This window comes from Panthera leo, chromosome F3 (assembly GCF_018350215.1).
Source record: "Panthera leo isolate Ple1 chromosome F3, P.leo_Ple1_pat1.1, whole genome shotgun sequence".
Lineage (NCBI taxonomy): Eukaryota > Metazoa > Chordata > Mammalia > Carnivora > Felidae > Panthera > Panthera leo.
Genome location: NC_056696.1, coordinates 10,515,876 through 10,532,898, shown reverse-complemented (window position 1 = coordinate 10,532,898; position 17,023 = coordinate 10,515,876). Strand labels below are relative to the sequence as shown.

Here is a 17,023-nt window from a genome sequence, read left to right as displayed (position 1 = left end):
AAGTGGATTTTTGCGTTGGTCCAGACATCCTGGAGCCCTGCATGGCACATGCCCATCTTCAAATCTTGTAAGTTACGGCAAGTTGAAAGGAACCGTAGAAACCAACCCACCAATGCTTGTCATAAGGGGCTCAAAACATGTCTGCTGGATTCAGGAACCCAACCTGTGTCCGGGAAGGCAGACGTGCCTCCGGGAATAAAGGGTAGAGAATTCTCACCGACCTAGCTCATCCAGAGTGCGGGAAGGATCCAGTGGGCTGTCCACTGGATTGTCCAACCATCCTCCAAGGAATGAAAAGCAAGGGTGACAACGAGATTTCATAAAACCCTGTCTCCATCTCCTTGCCTTGGGCTTCTTTTCTTCCCACCCCCCGCCCCCGTGGTTTGCTTTTGTTTCCCTGCTGTTCCAGAGGGACCCCCTCTCCACCTGTATCTCTGACCGCAATAAAACCCAGTCTCGGTCTAATTCACGGTTACTCTCAAGGGTCCTCCTCACGTCTTCCCACTAGGTTGTATCATAGGTGAAATACTTGATTACTGTTTTAATGTGATGACAGTGCTGTTGTCTGGAGGCACAGCGTTATGGAAGGAGGTGAGGCTGGCCCGTGATAACCCGCCTCTGTCTTTTAAGGTGGGTTCAAATGAGCTGAAAGTGACCAGAGCGAAGGGGAAATGTTTGACAACATACCACTTTAATGGAGATCCAAAGCACTGAAAAGGAACAACCAGAACTCAGCTTTGTCAGGAGAGGGGAGACTTGCCACAGGAGACATTTCCTGGGTCTCGTTACAGAACCACAAACCGGACCACGTCCTGCATTCAGTCCTCCCGCGGACGTAAGCCGAAGTCTCTGGCAAGCTCTGGTTCCATCACGAGCTCACCTCGCCAGTAGGTGACGGACACTGTCAAATACACGAGGGAAGTGTCAAAGCTCAAGAGGACGCCGGGCAACAGAAAATGGTGTCCGGTGGCCTAGCATGCAGACCGCACGCCGACGGCTCTCCTCCTCCCCTCTATCGCGCCTCTGGGGCTCTGCTGCCTGGTACCTCTCTTTTAGGCTCTGCCCCGCAGGACGATCCCTTCCACATCCCTGTCCCTTGGCGGGTGGTGGCAATGTGCGTCCTGATCCCTGTGCTAAGCCGCGCGGCTTCTTGCCATGTTCTCAGTCTCCCAGGTCCGCCTGGCCCAGCTTAATCCTCCCTCCTTCTCTGCAGCTTAGTCCTGGTTTCTTCCTGCCGACGTCTCCAGGCAGCGATGATGGCTTCGTCGTCCATTGCTTTCTCTTCCTCTCCGTCCGTGCTTCTCCGATACTGGGACCGCCGCCCCGAAGCAAACCTCCCTTCTTCTCTGCTTTCCATCCTCTCTTTCTCTCCCTCCTCCTCAGACCTCATGAAGCTCTGGGTGAATTTCCTCTTGGCTCCGAATTCAGAAAAGTCTGAGTTGGACGACTCTTCCACGTCTTCCCAGTCCCTGGGCCTGGCCCAGTTCCGACGCCGTGGTTCCGGGGACTCTTCCCCTTCCGAGGGCTCAGGGGTCCGGCGGAAGAAGTAGGGCTCCGGGCTCTCCTCCCGGGAGCTCGAGGTCTCGCTGAACATCGACCGGGAGAATCTGTGCATCTCTCTGCCCTCCCGGGTAGAGGAGGAAGAGATCCGTGAGGTGCTCCTTACGGAGTTGCCGCTGGCCTCACGGTAGGAGGACGTGTCCTGTTCCTCCGACTGCGATTTGGAGAACTTGTACCTGGAGGACTTGGACTCCGTCTCCCGGAGCAGGGAAGATCTGGCGTACTTCCCCCTGGAGCTTCCAGACCAGTCGCTCTGGGGAGGAGACTTTTCCTCTGTCCCGAGGCCACTGAGCCACTTAGCGATACTGCCGTCCGTGTCTTTGCCGACGCTGCTAGCGCTGCCACGGCGATCAGGGCCAGCCAGGGAGGAGGACGTGTCTGTCTCGGGTTTTTGGGAATTGCTGCGGGAAGAGTAGCGGAAGCTCCCTATGGCGCTGTCAGTGTCCTCGTCCCTGCCACCCCCATCCTCCTCCTCATCTTCCTTGACCTTCTTCTTCTTGAAGAGGGAGCTCCGTTTGTGGTCGGAGGCCAGCTTCTCTAGCTTGTACTCGGACATCTTCTCCCTCAGCCCCATTTGTATCTCCCTCTCCTTCCGGCCAAGCTCCTTCAGGTCGACGTCGTCAGCAAAGAGGCTGTAGACGGGCTTGCTGGTCCCCCTGACTTTGCTCCCAAGACCTTCGGCCCTCGAGCCCGGCGCCGTGCGGGAGGACGGCAGGGACTGCGAGTCGGGGCCGGGTCCCGGCTGGCCCCGGGGCAGCAGGCAGGCGCCCGGGGAGGAGCTGCCGTGTCCGCTGAGCAGGGACGCCTGGTCATCCCCCAGGCAGCTGGCCTCCGGCGCCGCCTTCGCGCTCAACACGGACGGCGGGCGGGACAACAGCAGCACCTCGTTTTGCTTCTGGGCGAGAGTTTCGCTGACCACGCTGGCAATCCAGTTCTGAATGCTGGCGATGGAAATGGTGTCTCCAGGCCCCACGGGCAGGTCAGGCGGTGCGGGGCCGGGGGCAGAGGCCGGGCATCCGCCTCTGTTGCTTCCAGCCTGAGAGGGGCGGGAGCCGTGGCTCTGGGTGCTGAGCACCGATGCCGTGTCCTCCCCGGCACTGACCGAAGGGGCCGCCGACCAGAAGGCGGACAGGGGGATGCTCCTGCCCGCCGCCGAGCTGTCTGCCTCCCAGCTTCCCAGGGACTGGCTCTCCTCCAACGTCTGCCTGCTCCTCTCCAGCAGCTCCAGCCTCCGCTGCCTCTTCTTGGCCGAGGCAGCGTCCTCGCCCTTGCTGAGCTCCACTACCTCCTCCCTGTTCTCGCCGCCCACCTTCTTCTGGTGTTTCAGCTTCCAGGCCTGGTAGGCCGTCAGGTCGACGTCGGAGAGACGCCTCTCGCCCTCTGCCTCCTCCGCCCCTGGCTCGGTGCTGCCGTCCCCGGCCCCCAGCTCTTTCTTGTGGAATCCGAACTGGATTCTCTTGATCTTCCACCTTTCCAGGGCGGTGAGCTTGTCCTTGTTCCTGCTGCAGAAGTTGGAGAACGAGCTGGCCTCGGAGGACACGCTCTCCTCGTCGTCCTCTCGCACCCTGCCCCCCGCCTCGGAGCCTGCGTCCGCCGCCTCCCGCTGGCTCCTGGAGTGGTACTCCCGGGAGGCCTCCCTCTCGATCTCCAGCAGCCTCTGGTTCCACACGTCCCAGGTGCTCTCGGTGGACACGGAGTCCGAGCGGCGCCTGCCCCCTCGCTTCCGGCCGCTCGTCTCCAGCTGCTGCTCCAGGACCCGAACGTCGCGGCTGCGGACGCTCGCCGAAGTGCTGCTCTCGCTCAGGGTGTGCCTGCGTCGCCTCGTCACGAAGCCTTCGGCGTCGCCCGCCTCCACCTCTGCCTCCTCTCTACCCCACCTCTGATGCCCCTCCGCCTGGTACCTCTCATTTCGGCTCTGCCACTCCCGGATCATCCTGTCCACGTCCTCGTCTTCAGGCCCCCCGCCATCCTGGCCGGAGGCCGAGCGCCCGCCGTGTCCCCCCGGGGGGGCCTTGGCTGTGGGGAGGCCCCGCGCCTTCCTCCACTCCTCATACAGCTTCTCCTCCTCGTCGTCGTCAATGAGGGTGAGGGGCTTGGAGGCCTGGCTGGCCTTCCCCAGGGAGGAGCCGCTCAGGTGGCTGGGGGTGTCGTCCTCCTCCTCCACCGTGAGGGCGCCCACCCTGGCCCTGCTGCTGCTCCCCGCGTCCTCGCCCTCCTCAGCCTCATCCGTCCCCCCTTCCTGGCCGGAGTCTTCTTCTCTCTCCTCCATCAGCTTCTCATTGAGCTCCCGGAGCTGCTTCAGGAAGCCGTCGTTGGGGTAGATGGCCCGCTTCTGACGCACAGTCATCAGGGCCTCCAGGATGGCCATGTTGTGGAAAATCATCAGGTAGGCCACCACCAGCACTGCTGACCGGCTGATGCCCATCTCGCTACTGACCAGGACTTTCCCTGAAAGAAACCACAAGAGATACTAATGTAACCACAGTGGCTGCCTTATAGGTTTTTTTTTTTTAGAGCACTGTTAAAAAGAACTGTTTAGATGTGCTGGATTTAATACATTTGCTTGCCCCCGGCATTCATCTGCGCTCAAGTCCCGTGAGGGACGAGCATCGCTGCCCCAGATCACAGATGTCTGAGAGGGCAGGGAGGCCGCCTGCACTCGTGTAAGCATTTTCTGCACTGTCTGAACACGGGCAGAGAGAAGGAGGGAAAGGGAACTAACCAGCATTCCCCGCTTTTGAAACACTGGAGTGCACGACTACTTTCTTCTGGCCAAGCCGAGCATCGGAGGGAGGAGAAATAAAAGAGTTGGGGTGGGGGGCGCCTGGGTGGCTCCGTCAGTTAAGCGTCTGACTCTTGATTTCGGCTCAGGTCATGATGGGCTCTGTGCTGATGGCGAGGAAGCAGCTTGGGATTCTCTCTCTCCCTCTCTCTGTGCCCCTCCCCCTGTGCATGCTCTCGCATGCGCTCTCTGTCTCTCAAAATAAATAAATAACATTAAAAAAAAAGGGTAGGGGAAGTGGGGAGAAAGTAGAAAAGAAATGCAGCTAAGGTGAAGAATCACAGACACATGGAGTCTCAGCGTGGGAAAGCACCACAGACATAACAGACACTTGAGAATTCCCTTTACAGAATCCCTGAGGCTGGGTCATTCATCATCCAGTGGAGACTGGATCCTTCTGTGACAGGGAGCTCAGTATCCTGCGTACACACACACACACACACACACACACACACACACCCTTCACTCCATATTTAGATCAATCTACTCTTTTGAAACTTCTTTCACATGTTACGGCAAAGTATACCTTCCTGTAATGGGCACCCAGGTCAATAAGGAACACATCTATATGAACAGGGGCTTTCATACAAAAACTACTTAAGAAGATCACTATCATATTCTTCATTAATTTTTTTCTTTTCCTGGCGATTCTAGGTTTTTCAGTCATTATTCAGACACCTTTTCGTGTCCCATTACTATACTAACCAACCTTGCAAATGAAACTTTATCAGTTTTTTTCTTAAGAGTCTGTGTCAGGATGGAGCAGATAGGGGCGCCTGGGTGGCTCAGTCGGTTAAGAGTCCGACTTCGGCTCAGGTCATGATCTCCCAGTTCGTGGGTTCGAGCCCCGCGTCGGGCTCTGTGTTGACAGCTCCGAGCCTGGAGCCTGCTTCAGATTCTGTGTCTCCCTCTCTCTGCCCCTCTTCTACTCGTGCTCTGTTTCTCTCTCTCTCTCAAAAATAAACATTAAAAAAAGAAAAAAGGATGTAGCACATGTATTTCAGGTTTGGACTGGCCCACACAGAGCAGAGTGGGCCTCTCTCCACTCTCATTCTGGGCATCGAGCCTTCACGGATGCCATTTAAGCTTGCAGTGTGCATGGCTATGTCCCCAAATGAACTCAGATTATTTTATATCAACTGAAACCTGTAAAGCTTTTTTTAAAAAACTTTTTTTGTAGCATTCTTAAAACATAAGGCTAACTTTACAAATTCCTATTCGTGTATTTGGTAGATATAACCGGTTCTTATAAGCTAACCAACACTTTTACCAAGCCTTGACCCTAGCATTCAATAGATCAATTATCCCCTAGCCTTGCTTTCTGCTTTGTATCCTTCATAAACGTGACAAACACGCCTTCTGTGCCTTTATTCTAATGGCTGTTTACAGTGCAGCCTGGAGCCATTGACAGTCCAGGCTGTCATCAATCTATTTGCCAGCAGTCTTTGGGGATGTTTGTCCAGTCGGTGAAGAGTACTAGCTAACGATATAGGATGGGCGGGGGATGACTTTTGTTAGTATGTCTTTGCATCAGTTAAGACCGTATCTGTCACACAGGAGGTGGGAGACCAAGGCAAGACTAAAAGGGACCTGAGGCCCAGTGATGCTGAAAGGCATTATTGCCAAAGGCCAGCAGTCACTAGAGGGAGGCAAGTGGGCAGAATCAGAGCTGCTTAAGGTGCATCTACAGATTCACTCTCTCATCTCCTCCCACCCCAGCTCCAGGCTCAGCTGTCTCTCGCCAAGGACCTCCCTTTATTTTTTTTATTTTATTTAAGAAAAACTTTTAAGGGGCTCCTGGGTGGCGCCGTCGGTTGAGCATCTGACTTCGGCTCAGGTCATGGTCTCACGGCTTGTGAGTTCGAGCCCCACGTCGGGCTCTGTGCTGACAGCTCGGAGCCCGGAGCCTGCTTTGGATTCTGCGTCCCTCTCCTGCTCTGTTCCTCCCCCACTCACGCTCTGTCTCTCTTTCTCTCAAGAATTTTTTAAAAATTTTTTAACGTTTTGTTTGTTCTTGAGAGAGAGAGAGAGAGAAAGAGAGAGTGAGTGGGGTTGTGGCAGAGAGAGAGGGCGACACAGAATCCCAAGCAGGCTCCAGGCTCCGAGCTGTCAGCACAGAGTCTGACGCGGGGCTCGAACCCGCGAACCGTGAGATCATGACCTGAGCCGAAGTCGGACGCTTAACCCACTGAGCCACCCAGGCGCCCCACCAACAACCTCCCTTTAACTGGCTGCCCAGGCCACCATTTGCTGCTGCTGGCACCAAAGTCCTCCTTCCTTCCTTTGAAGGAGTTACCAGGCCAGCTCACATCAGGACGCTTCAGGCACAACCAGCCAGGCTTCCTCATAGGGACATCAAATGCCTCTTAGACTCAGTCTGGCAGAGACAAAGTTGGGTGGGCCATGCTTTTCCATGCTGTGGAATGTGTGCCTGGCACCCTGGGATGCCTCCATGGAGCCTCAGCGGCAGCCTCTGGAAGAAGGGAGAGCCTAAGGGTCAGACCCTGGGTGACAGGATTGTCCATTTTCTGTTAGGTTCAAGGTCACACTAGCACTGTATAGACTGTGCTCTACACAACTCCAAGGGGCACCTTTCGCATTGAAGTCAAAGTAGATTGGTTATGATGAAAACTTTCCAGCTGTAAGACAGCTGGAGGGAGGTGGTCTTTTTCTAATTTGCAGCCTCCATTTTGATTAGCAGCAGGGCCGCTGCGGGAGGGAGGTTGCATCACGACGTGCTCTCTCTGCTGTAAAAGTTTGAAGGGTGGAGAGAGCACTGGGCTTGAGTGAGTTCTCTCCCCCTTCTCAGTATGCCTTTACATGGCAGGCTTGTGTGCTGTATTCTTCCGATTCATAATTCTCGTTCGCCTCAGAACTTTCCCTCTCTCCATACCTGAGAAAACCAAGAAGGACTTGCCCGGAAACCACCCTCCCCACCTTTGCCACCATGGATAGAATTCAGGGTGGACAAAGGACCAGAGTCTGCCAGGCAAATTTTCTCTCTCAGGGAACTTTGGAAATGGGACTGAGGCCGGAAGTTAGCCAGTCTGTGCCCAGGCCTGCGGGCGGCCTTGCTGTCTGAGGTACGGAAAAAAAGAGAAGATGGAAACCAAGAGTCCTGAGATTGTCCAGTCCTTGTTCCAGATGATCCTGGGGCCACATTCTCCTCTTTGGATTGGTGCTTGTATTGTAATTAATGCCTTTGGCGATGGTTAGGTAGTTTGAGACGGGTCCTACATACCAGCAACCAAGATACTAATCTTGATTATTACACAGCGGCAAAGTCGCTAAACCTTCCGTGGGTCTCAATTTCCCATTTGTAAAATGTAAGTAACATCCTCTGGCTGTGGGCACTGTGATTATTACATGAAGCACCCAGCCCGGTGTTCGCTTTCTTCCTTAAGAGCTGTCTCCCAAGCATCTTGGAGGCAATCACAGAAACTAAGGCTCAGGGGCGACTTCTAGGGATGGTGACAACCGTCAGGGCCCTGACGGGAGGAGGAACCACCCCAGAGGCAACCCCGGTAAGGATAAGGTCCTCTCCCTGTCCGGCAGGGGTGCGGGCGGGCGGGGAGGGGGAAGGGACGCGGCGCGCTGAATGCGAGAGCAGGGGTCAGGTGTGCCGGCTCGGGCCCCTGCTGGTGACGGGGCTCCCCCGGGTGTCCCCAGCGCCTGGGCCAGGCACCCTGCGCACCGCTCGGGCCACAGGGCGGCCCACAGCGCCGCCCACTTCCTCGAAGCCCTGACGACACCCAGGTGGCGCAGCTCCGGTCCGCCCAGGCCCCCCCTCTACGCGCCCGGCAGCTTCTCCCGCCCTCTGGCTCCCGCTGTCGCCCCACTTCTGGGGCTGCGCGTCTGCTCCGCTGATAGTCACCGGCCCTAGGGGCTGCTCCAGGCCCGCCGCCCGAGGCCGCGTCTACACGATCTCCACTGCGCCGCCCGCTGGAGTCGCCAGGGCGCTGCGCGCGACAAGCAGCCCAAGAAATCCTCTCCCCGCTGGCATTTGGACACACGCTCAGATCACATTGGTCAGAAGGAATACATTTTTAAAAAGAAGTTGTTTTTTTTAAAGCATTGAAAAAAAGGAGAAAACCGTTTCATATATATACATACGTATGTAATATATATATGTAAAATTGATAAATTTCACTTTTTTTTTAAATTTTTTTTTAACGTTTATTTATTTTTGAGACAGAGAGAGACAGAGCATGAACGGGGGAGGGTCAGAGAGAGAGGGAGACACAGAATCTGAAACAGGCTCTAGGCTCTGAGCACTCAGCACAGAGCCTGACGCGGGGCTCGAACTCACGGACCGTGAGATCATGACCTGAGCGAAGTCGGACGCTCAACCGACTGAGCCACCCAGGCGCCCCTAAATTTCACTTTTTTAACGTTTATTTATTGTTGAGAGACGGAGCGTGAGCCGGGGAGGAGCAGAGAGAGAAGGAGACACAGAATCCGAAGCAGGCTCCGGGCTCTGAGCTGTCAGCCCAGAGCTGATGGTGGGGCTCGAACTCATGAACCGGGAGCTTGTGACCTGAGCAGAAGTCAGAGCTTAACTGACTGGGCCAGCCAGGTGCCCTCATAAATTTCACTTTAATAAAAATTTATACGTATATAAAAACATTCTATGTATAGATACGTATTTATAAATATACATATATACATAACATATTTATTTGCAACTCTTATGTGCGTTTTAAAATTTTACTCCTGGGGCGCCTGGGTGGCTTGGTTGGTTAAGCGTCCGACTTCGGCTCAGGTCATGATCTCGCAGTCCGTGAGTTCGAGCCCCGCGTCGGGCTCTGTGCTGACAGCTCAGAGCCTGGAGCCTGTTTCAGATTCTGTGTCTCCCTCTCTCTGTGACCCTCCCCCATTCATGCTCTGTCTCTCTCTGTCTCAAAAATAAATAAACGTTAAAAAAAAAAATTAAAAAAATAAATAAATAAAATTTTACTCCTCACAGCAATTTTAGGACGATTAGGTCTCTTTGTCTCTGTGCTATACACAAGGGAAACTGAGGCTCTGCTGGAGAAGGGAACCGCCCAAGGTCCCATGGAATAGAGAGCGTAGCAAAGCCTGGCCTCAAGCCCAGGTTTGTGACACTCCCAGCTGCCCCCGCGGCATGGGCTGCGGGCCCGTCTGCACTGAAGCGTCCTATCCACTCTGCCGGCTCCCACCGCTGGGGTCTCCCAAGCCCAGGGAGCGAGGTTTCTAAAACGCAGATCAGATCAAGGCGCTTTTCCACTCCCTCACCTTGGCGGTCAGCTGCCTGCGTGTCGGGGGCCCTGCCACTCTGCCACTCTGACCCTTCCCCGCCACGCCGATCCGCTCTGGCCTGTGATCCTGAACGCGCCCCGCTTACCCCACTTTTGGAGCTTTGTGCTAGCACTTTCCCCTGGCCGGGAATGCTCTTCTTCTGACTTCTCCGTGGCCAGCTCCTTCTTGTCACTCAGGGTAAAATGTCCCCTTCTCAGAGAGGACCTCTCAACCAGCCTCCCCAAGGAGCTGGCCGGTCACTCCAACACATGGTCCTGCTTAGTCTCTCTGCCTCACGCTTGTCGCGGACATTTTTCTTTGTAATCTTCTCTGCCATCACCACTGTGTGAGATTCAAAGGGCAGGACCCTTGTCTGCATCTTCCACCACCGCACCTACGACAGCGCCCGGCACCTGTTAGGCCCTCAGTCATTACCGATAAGGTGCATGATCATCCTTTCCTTTCCCCTCTCCTTAGGATGAGACAAAAATCTTAAGACAGATCGCCTCCAGACACGACAGATAACCCAGAGGTTTCCATGAGCTCTCCTGGTTGCTTCTCCCCCTTGCGGAATTAATTCGAGCAGCCTGGAGCAGGCAGACTCCCCCCTCCCCCCTCACCTCTATAGGTCAGCAGGGCTTCATCGATGAACTCGGCAGCCTTCCGGAAATGCTGGGAGATGTCCACCTCGGGAAAGTCGTCCACCTCCACACCCAGGTACTGAATCTCCAGGCCAGTGTAGAATTCGGGCCCAGTGTAGACGCCGGTGCCATGAGCGGCGTTGAGGATGTGAGTAATTCCCAGCCTCTTCAGCCTCGCCTTGTTCACAGCTACACTCCTGGGGGGAAAGAGGCAGAGACATGTTTGCCAGAGTCAGAGCTAGAAACGAAAGGTGCACTGCCACTGAGACCCGCAGTCTGCCTCGGCTGGCTCGGGAAGGCCATAGCTCGGTGAGTGCCCTCTGTGCTGCCAGATGTGTCCCTGGCTCACTGCAAATACAGCCATAAGCGGGGGCCAGAGAGAGAAGGCACAGGGAGCCGGGCAGGGGAGGGCAGGATGAAGGGAACAAGACTGATGTGTAAGGAAATCTTTGGTCCACAGATCCCTGGTTTAAAAACCCTCTGCCTTGGGAATGGACATTCATCAAGATACAAAAGTGGCAGGGGAGCCTGGCTGGCTCAGTCGGAGGGGTGGGCAACTCTTGATCTCCGGGTCGTGGGTTCGAGCCCCATGTGGGGTGTAGAGATGACTTAAATAAATAAAACTTAAAAAAAAAAAAAAGACACAAAAGTGGCAGACAAAAGTAGTAATCAAACCCGGTGTGCTTCACTTTTTCAAAGTCCTTTCACATGCATCATCTTATTGTATCCCTAGTACTAAACTTAAGAGGTAGACAGGGCAACTATTTTTATTCCCATTCGAAGATTCGGAAAGTGAATCTGACAGCTTTTTTGACTTCCCAAGACTGAAAGGAAAAAGGACCAAACAAGGGCAGGTGTTTCTGGTTTCTAGTTCAGAGCTCTTTTTGCTGCAATGAATCAGTGAAGACAGGGTTGCCAGAGAAGGAGCAGAAGCCTGGGGCTATCTGGAGGTGTCTGGGTCCCTGGTAAGCACGATGTGAATGTTTCTGGGTCTGCAGAGCTAGCTGGAGATCGCTCAGGACTTGGTGTCCAGCTCTGAGAAGCAGGTTCTAGGCGACAGACTACTTCCGGGGGAGTACTCAAGACCCACAGTCCAAACTTATCTTCCCTACTGCCTGCCACGGGGGCCCCAAATTGCCTCCTTTGCTTCTGCGTATCTGAGTATTTACACTGGGAGAATTAGTTTCACAAACTAGCCTGTTGGTGCCAATTACGCACTGGCAAGAAGATCCTGAAGGAACTGCTTTGGGTTTTGTTTGGGAAACCACTCATAAACTTAAAAAAATAACATTTTTTTCTGATTATAAAAACAAGTGGTGTTTCCTTAGGAAATCCGTCCGGTTCAAAAGAAACCTAAAGAAGATAAACATCAGTGGTAGAACCATCGCCTAGATGGTTACGCTTTTATCTCGTTTGTTTCGAATTTGTTACTTATGCAAAAGCGCATACACATACACACCTATATATTGCTCAGGTAGCATCACACTGTATATATAATTTGTAATTTAGCATCATACTATATATATATACATATATATCATACTATACATATATCATACTACATACATATCATACTATATATATCATACTATATATGTATCATACTATATATGTATCATACTATATATGTATCATACTATATATATCATATTATATACATCATACTATATATATACTATATATATCATACTATATATATCATACTATATATGTATCATACTATATATATCATACTATACACATACTATATATATATATATCATACTACATACATATCATACTATATATATATCATACTATATATATATCATACTATATATGTATCATACTATATATGTATCATACTACATATGTATCAGACTATATATGTATCATATTATATATCATACTATATATATACTATATATATCATACTATATATGTATCATACTATATATGTATCATACTATATATGTATCATACTATATATGTATCATATTATATATATCATACTATATATATCATACTATATATATATCATACTATACATGTATCATACTATATATATCATACTATACATGTATCATACTATATATATCATACTATATATGTATCATACTATATATGTATCATACTATATATATCATACTATATATGTATCATACTATATATGTATCATACTATATATATATCATATTATATATCATACTATATATATACTATATATATCATACTATATATATATATCATACTATATATGTATCATACTATGTATATCATACTATATATATCATATTATATATATATCATATTATATATATCATACTATATATACACTATATATATCATACTATATATATCGTACTATATATGTATCATACTATATACGTATCATACTATATACGTATCATACTATATACGTATCATACTATATACGTATTATACTATATATATATCATACTATATATATCATACTATATATATATCATACTATATATATCATACTATATATATATTATACTATATATATCATACTATGATATATATATGATATATATATCATATATATATACATGTAATTTGTAACCTCTTTGTCCTCTTGTGAAATGTTTCGGTGGTTGGCAATACATACAAAAATCAGTATCATCACTGGCTCCAAATATCCCATCAGGCAACATCAACTTGCTGATGGAGTTATTGGGGCCTTTGCCAAACGTGGGGGAGTTTCATCGCTCTCGGGCACTGTCCAGAAGGGTAGGACAAAGGGTCGTGACCTCCCCGCAGTCAGACTCACTTCTCTGCTATGAAGATATTGGGCCAGACCTCATCCGCCTCATTCCAGGGGGTCTCCTGGCGGTCTTGGACCAAGGCCCGCTGCAGATCCAGGATGCAGGGGGTGTTGTATAGGCTGCTGTCGTCCATCTTCTCCCTAACACGGTTGTACAGGTCCTCCACCAGCAGGTGCTCGGCCGACTCCAGCATGCCTGGACACTCTGCCTCGGCTCTGATCCCCCGCGGCTTGAATTCTAGAAGGGACAGGCAGCACTCTCGTCAAAGAGTCAAGAGCACCATGACGCTCCCTGTTCCTCAGGAGAATCCACTCTTGGCCAGTCTGCTGCCAGGACTCTGGACATGAGCTCAAATGCCAGGAAGGACTTAATGAAGGCCCGGGGTGGGGAGGGGACCTGCACTGGCCTGGACACTTGTGGTCAGGGGCAGCAGCAGCAGAGGTAGATTGGTATAGGTGAAGGGACACTGGTTTTCTTTACTCCTTCCTGTATTTTTCTCAAGCTGGCTGGCAACTTCTTAGACCAAGGTCCTTAAGTACCTGGTATATGTCTGATTCACACTTACAGTTCCCACGGTGCTCCATACAGGGTGGAATCATTTACCAAATGAATAAATGACACTCTTTCATAACGTAAGTCACTTTATTAGTTTGACTCCTTTACATACGTAAGGCAAGTAATCTTGGGAAAAGTAAAACTTTAGACTTCACGTGCGATCACTTTCCCATACACGTTTAATTAATTTATTTCACGCGTTGTCTGCTTCTTCCCACTGGCGTCCGAGCGCCTGTGAGTCTCAGCCTCCCAGCTTTCCAACAGGTGGCAAAGGTTTTGCCAGGAACTCCAATGCCAGTCCCAAAACAGCGCTCAGGGCCTTTCTGCCAACAGCTCAGAAAAACTCAGATTCTAGATGAGTTCAAAATCCATTCACCCACCTCTTGAGCGAGCCTCTCCCTCCTGCTCCTAATATTTTTGTTCTCAATTGATCAAATCTGGGGGGAGAGTCAGATATTTCTTTCTCTGAGAAAGTCTGCAAGAAGAGTGGGGTGGGGGGGGCGAATCCTTTCCTGCCACTTAGGAGCCAAAAATCCTGACTAGAGATGGAAGAAAAGTAAGAAAGGCGTGTTGCCTGTGTTGGCCATCGCTTTCCCTGATGGGTGAAAGCCACGTGTGGCTTTCACGTGAGAGCACAGCCACGTGTGGCACATAGACGAGGCCCAGCCCTTCACGGGAAAAACAGTACACCGGGCTTGCTGCTCAGCGTCTGCGGGTCCTGGGAGTTCTGGGTTCTAGCACTCCCTTTCCCTAAAGCCCTTCTCTCTCTCTCTCTTCCCTTTCCCGCACCACCCGATGGGCCCCCATATCCCTGCGTCAGATCTCAGCTCTAAATGTTCTCTGATCTCCGTTTCAAAAGCGGAAAGAAGAAAACCCCTGCAATCCCAGAGCTTTATTTTGTTTAAAAATAGATGAATCATTCCTATTTTCTCTACCACTCAGTCTCCCCTGGCTCTCCTGGGATCTTACTTAGCAAATGTAAAAGCCCGTCTCCTTTCCTCCCCTAACTGAGATGGCTCTCCTTTACTACATGTAAAAAATAAAACTCCCTGATGCTTCATGAAAATATACATACAGCATTGTCTTCCTCAGCTCTTTATATAGCAGGTCGCTGTCTTGATATTTCCCTTTCCAGTGGAACAAATGTCCCAGTCCCTCATTCCTGCTGGTGGCTCCTGCTTACAGTAGGTCTGTGGTCCACCCCTCGGCCTGTTTCAACTCCACCCCCTCGCCCTGCATCAATTTCTCCCATTTATTTCTGCAATCTAAGGTTTCTTCAGAAGAACGCATATGCAGACTTTCATGAGAATGAAGGATTCTTCAACAATCATTTTTATCTTCAACAATCTAACAATTTAATCTTCAACAATCATTTTATCTGATCACTGGTGAGCAGGGCGATGGCTTGGAATATGACTTGGTACGTTTTTCCTTTCTCTGTCATATACTGTTTCTTCCCCTACCGCCCTTCCGCCACTAAGATCGAGGAAATGTAAGCTTACTGCCCCAGACAAGAGGAGAGTAGCTAAACCCTAGAATCGAAGAAAGGCTTTAGATTTCAACCTACGTGTTCAACGTCCTGTAGACGTGTCCATAGCATTCTATAGGCTTGACAGTGAAGTTTTCAAGAGGGGAAATGGTTTTCTCACAACTCCTAAAGCTGGATTTTCGCTTAGCAAGAACTCAGGCATGGAGGGGGGGGGGGGGGGTCCAGAGAGTGAAACACAGAGCAGGGATGATGCAGGCTGGAAGGTGAGGGAAGTTCCCAAACACACAGGAGGAAACAAAAAACAAAACTTCCGGACTGAGGGTGGTCCCTGTGGCAATTTAGAGAGATCTGGACGCTGGGTGAAGCCACTTTGGTCTGCCTGGAGCAAGGGAACAGAGACCCCAGGTAGGGTGGTGAAATAGAAAAAACTTGAGAGTTCCTTAAAAAGATGGGGCCTCCCACGGTGCCCAGATCGCAAGCACAGGCAAACGGAATTTCTGGCTCCTCGCGAGGTGAACAGAAGATCTAGGCGTCCTCAGGGACCCTGTGGGGACCCAAAGAGCCCAGAACTGACAAAGACCCGGGATTATATAGAGCAAGCAGCATGCACAGTTCTCACGACCAATGGCCGGGGACCGGATTGTGGCCACCATCAAGTGGATGTTGGATTAAGCCCAAAGCCCAGCAGGGCCCTGTGTCGTTAGCAACATCCCACCAGCAGTGACAGAGACACCCAAGACAAAGGAAGAAGAAAAGAAATTTGCTCAAAATGGATTAGAGGGGCGCCTGGGTGGCTCAGTCGGTTGAGCGTCCGACTTCGGCTCGGGTCGTGATCTCAAGCTTTGTGGGTTTGAGCCCCGCGTCAGGCTCTGTGTTGACAGCTCGGGGCCCGGAGCCTGTTTCGGATTCCATGTCCTCCTCTCTCTCTGACCTCCCCTGCTCATGCTGTCTCTCAAAAATAAATAAACGTTAAAAACATTTTTTTTAAATTGATTAGGAAAAAAAAAACCCATCCAATCAGGATGAGTATATTTTCTGTTGTGTGCATATTAACATTTCTCCCCTCCCCACCTTTCCCTACCTCCTCCTTATATATATTTCAGATTGAAAACCATTTCCAGGCACTAGTGGAAATGCAGATCTAAATCTGGATATCCCTTTGAACAGAACTCTCTGGGTGCTTCTGGTCATTTCTTGGGCTTTCAGGTCTGTGTCTCTAGCATAAGCCACCCCAGGACCCCTGAGATTAACTGAAAGAACTGAATGGGAGGCCACAGGAGCAGACTGGAAATGCCTCCCCGGCTGTTGACTCGACAGAGTTATTCATTCACCCTGATACATAATAATTTCCACCTCCGTCTCATGAAGGTGGATAGTGACTTGTGTTGGCAGAAATGCCTCCTCGGATCTGTTCCTCTTAATGTGACGGGCAGCACCTGGGAAGCACACTGACATCTTCCACGGGGCCCCTTCCGAGGATCCCCAGATGAGTCGCGGGCTCTCCCTGCTCCCAACCGCCTTCTGATGGCATTACCTTCATTGATGATCTGTTTAGCTGCAACAGCTGAAGACAGGTGAATGGGTTCCATGAAAATGCTTTCTGTTTCTGCATCTGAGACCATGGAGTACCTGAGAGAAGAGGACATCTGTGTGAGAAGGTTCTGGGCGGCATCTGAACGGGAGCCGCTCTGACTAGACAAGACCCCTGGATCTGACTTCAGGCATAGTGCAAAGCAACGAGAGATGAAGGGAATGCCTTCCTCAGTGTAGGGAGCCCGAGAATGCAGAACACCGTGACGCTGTCGCCACCTGTGTTCAGACCGGAGCTGACACCTGTGTGAGCTAGCGTTTAACGACGAGGTAGTCCAGGCTGTGGACAGAATAGTGTCTGTGGTTGGGCCTGATGTGGCCTCACCTTCTCTACTGGGTTCCCATCCTTGGCTGTAGTGCTGCTCATTTTTTCCCTCTC

General features: G+C 50.8%; 1 protein-coding gene across 2 annotated transcripts in view; it reads right to left on the bottom strand.

The window, feature by feature from the left end:
- Positions 1-670: 670 nt before the first annotated feature.
- Positions 671-17,023, bottom strand: part of STYXL2 (serine/threonine/tyrosine interacting like 2) — a 31,400-nt gene continuing 15,047 nt past the window's right edge. For both annotated transcript variants that reach the window (XM_042925148.1, XM_042925147.1), the window contains 4 exons: positions 16,589-16,683; positions 13,016-13,247; positions 10,222-10,439; positions 671-4,008 (listed from right to left, as the gene is read on the bottom strand). In XM_042925148.1, the coding sequence (XP_042781082.1) occupies positions 1,190-4,008; positions 10,222-10,439; positions 13,016-13,247; positions 16,589-16,683 (3,364 nt within the window). In that variant the 3' untranslated portion in view covers positions 671-1,189. The remainder of the gene's footprint in view (positions 4,009-10,221; positions 10,440-13,015; positions 13,248-16,588; positions 16,684-17,023) is intronic.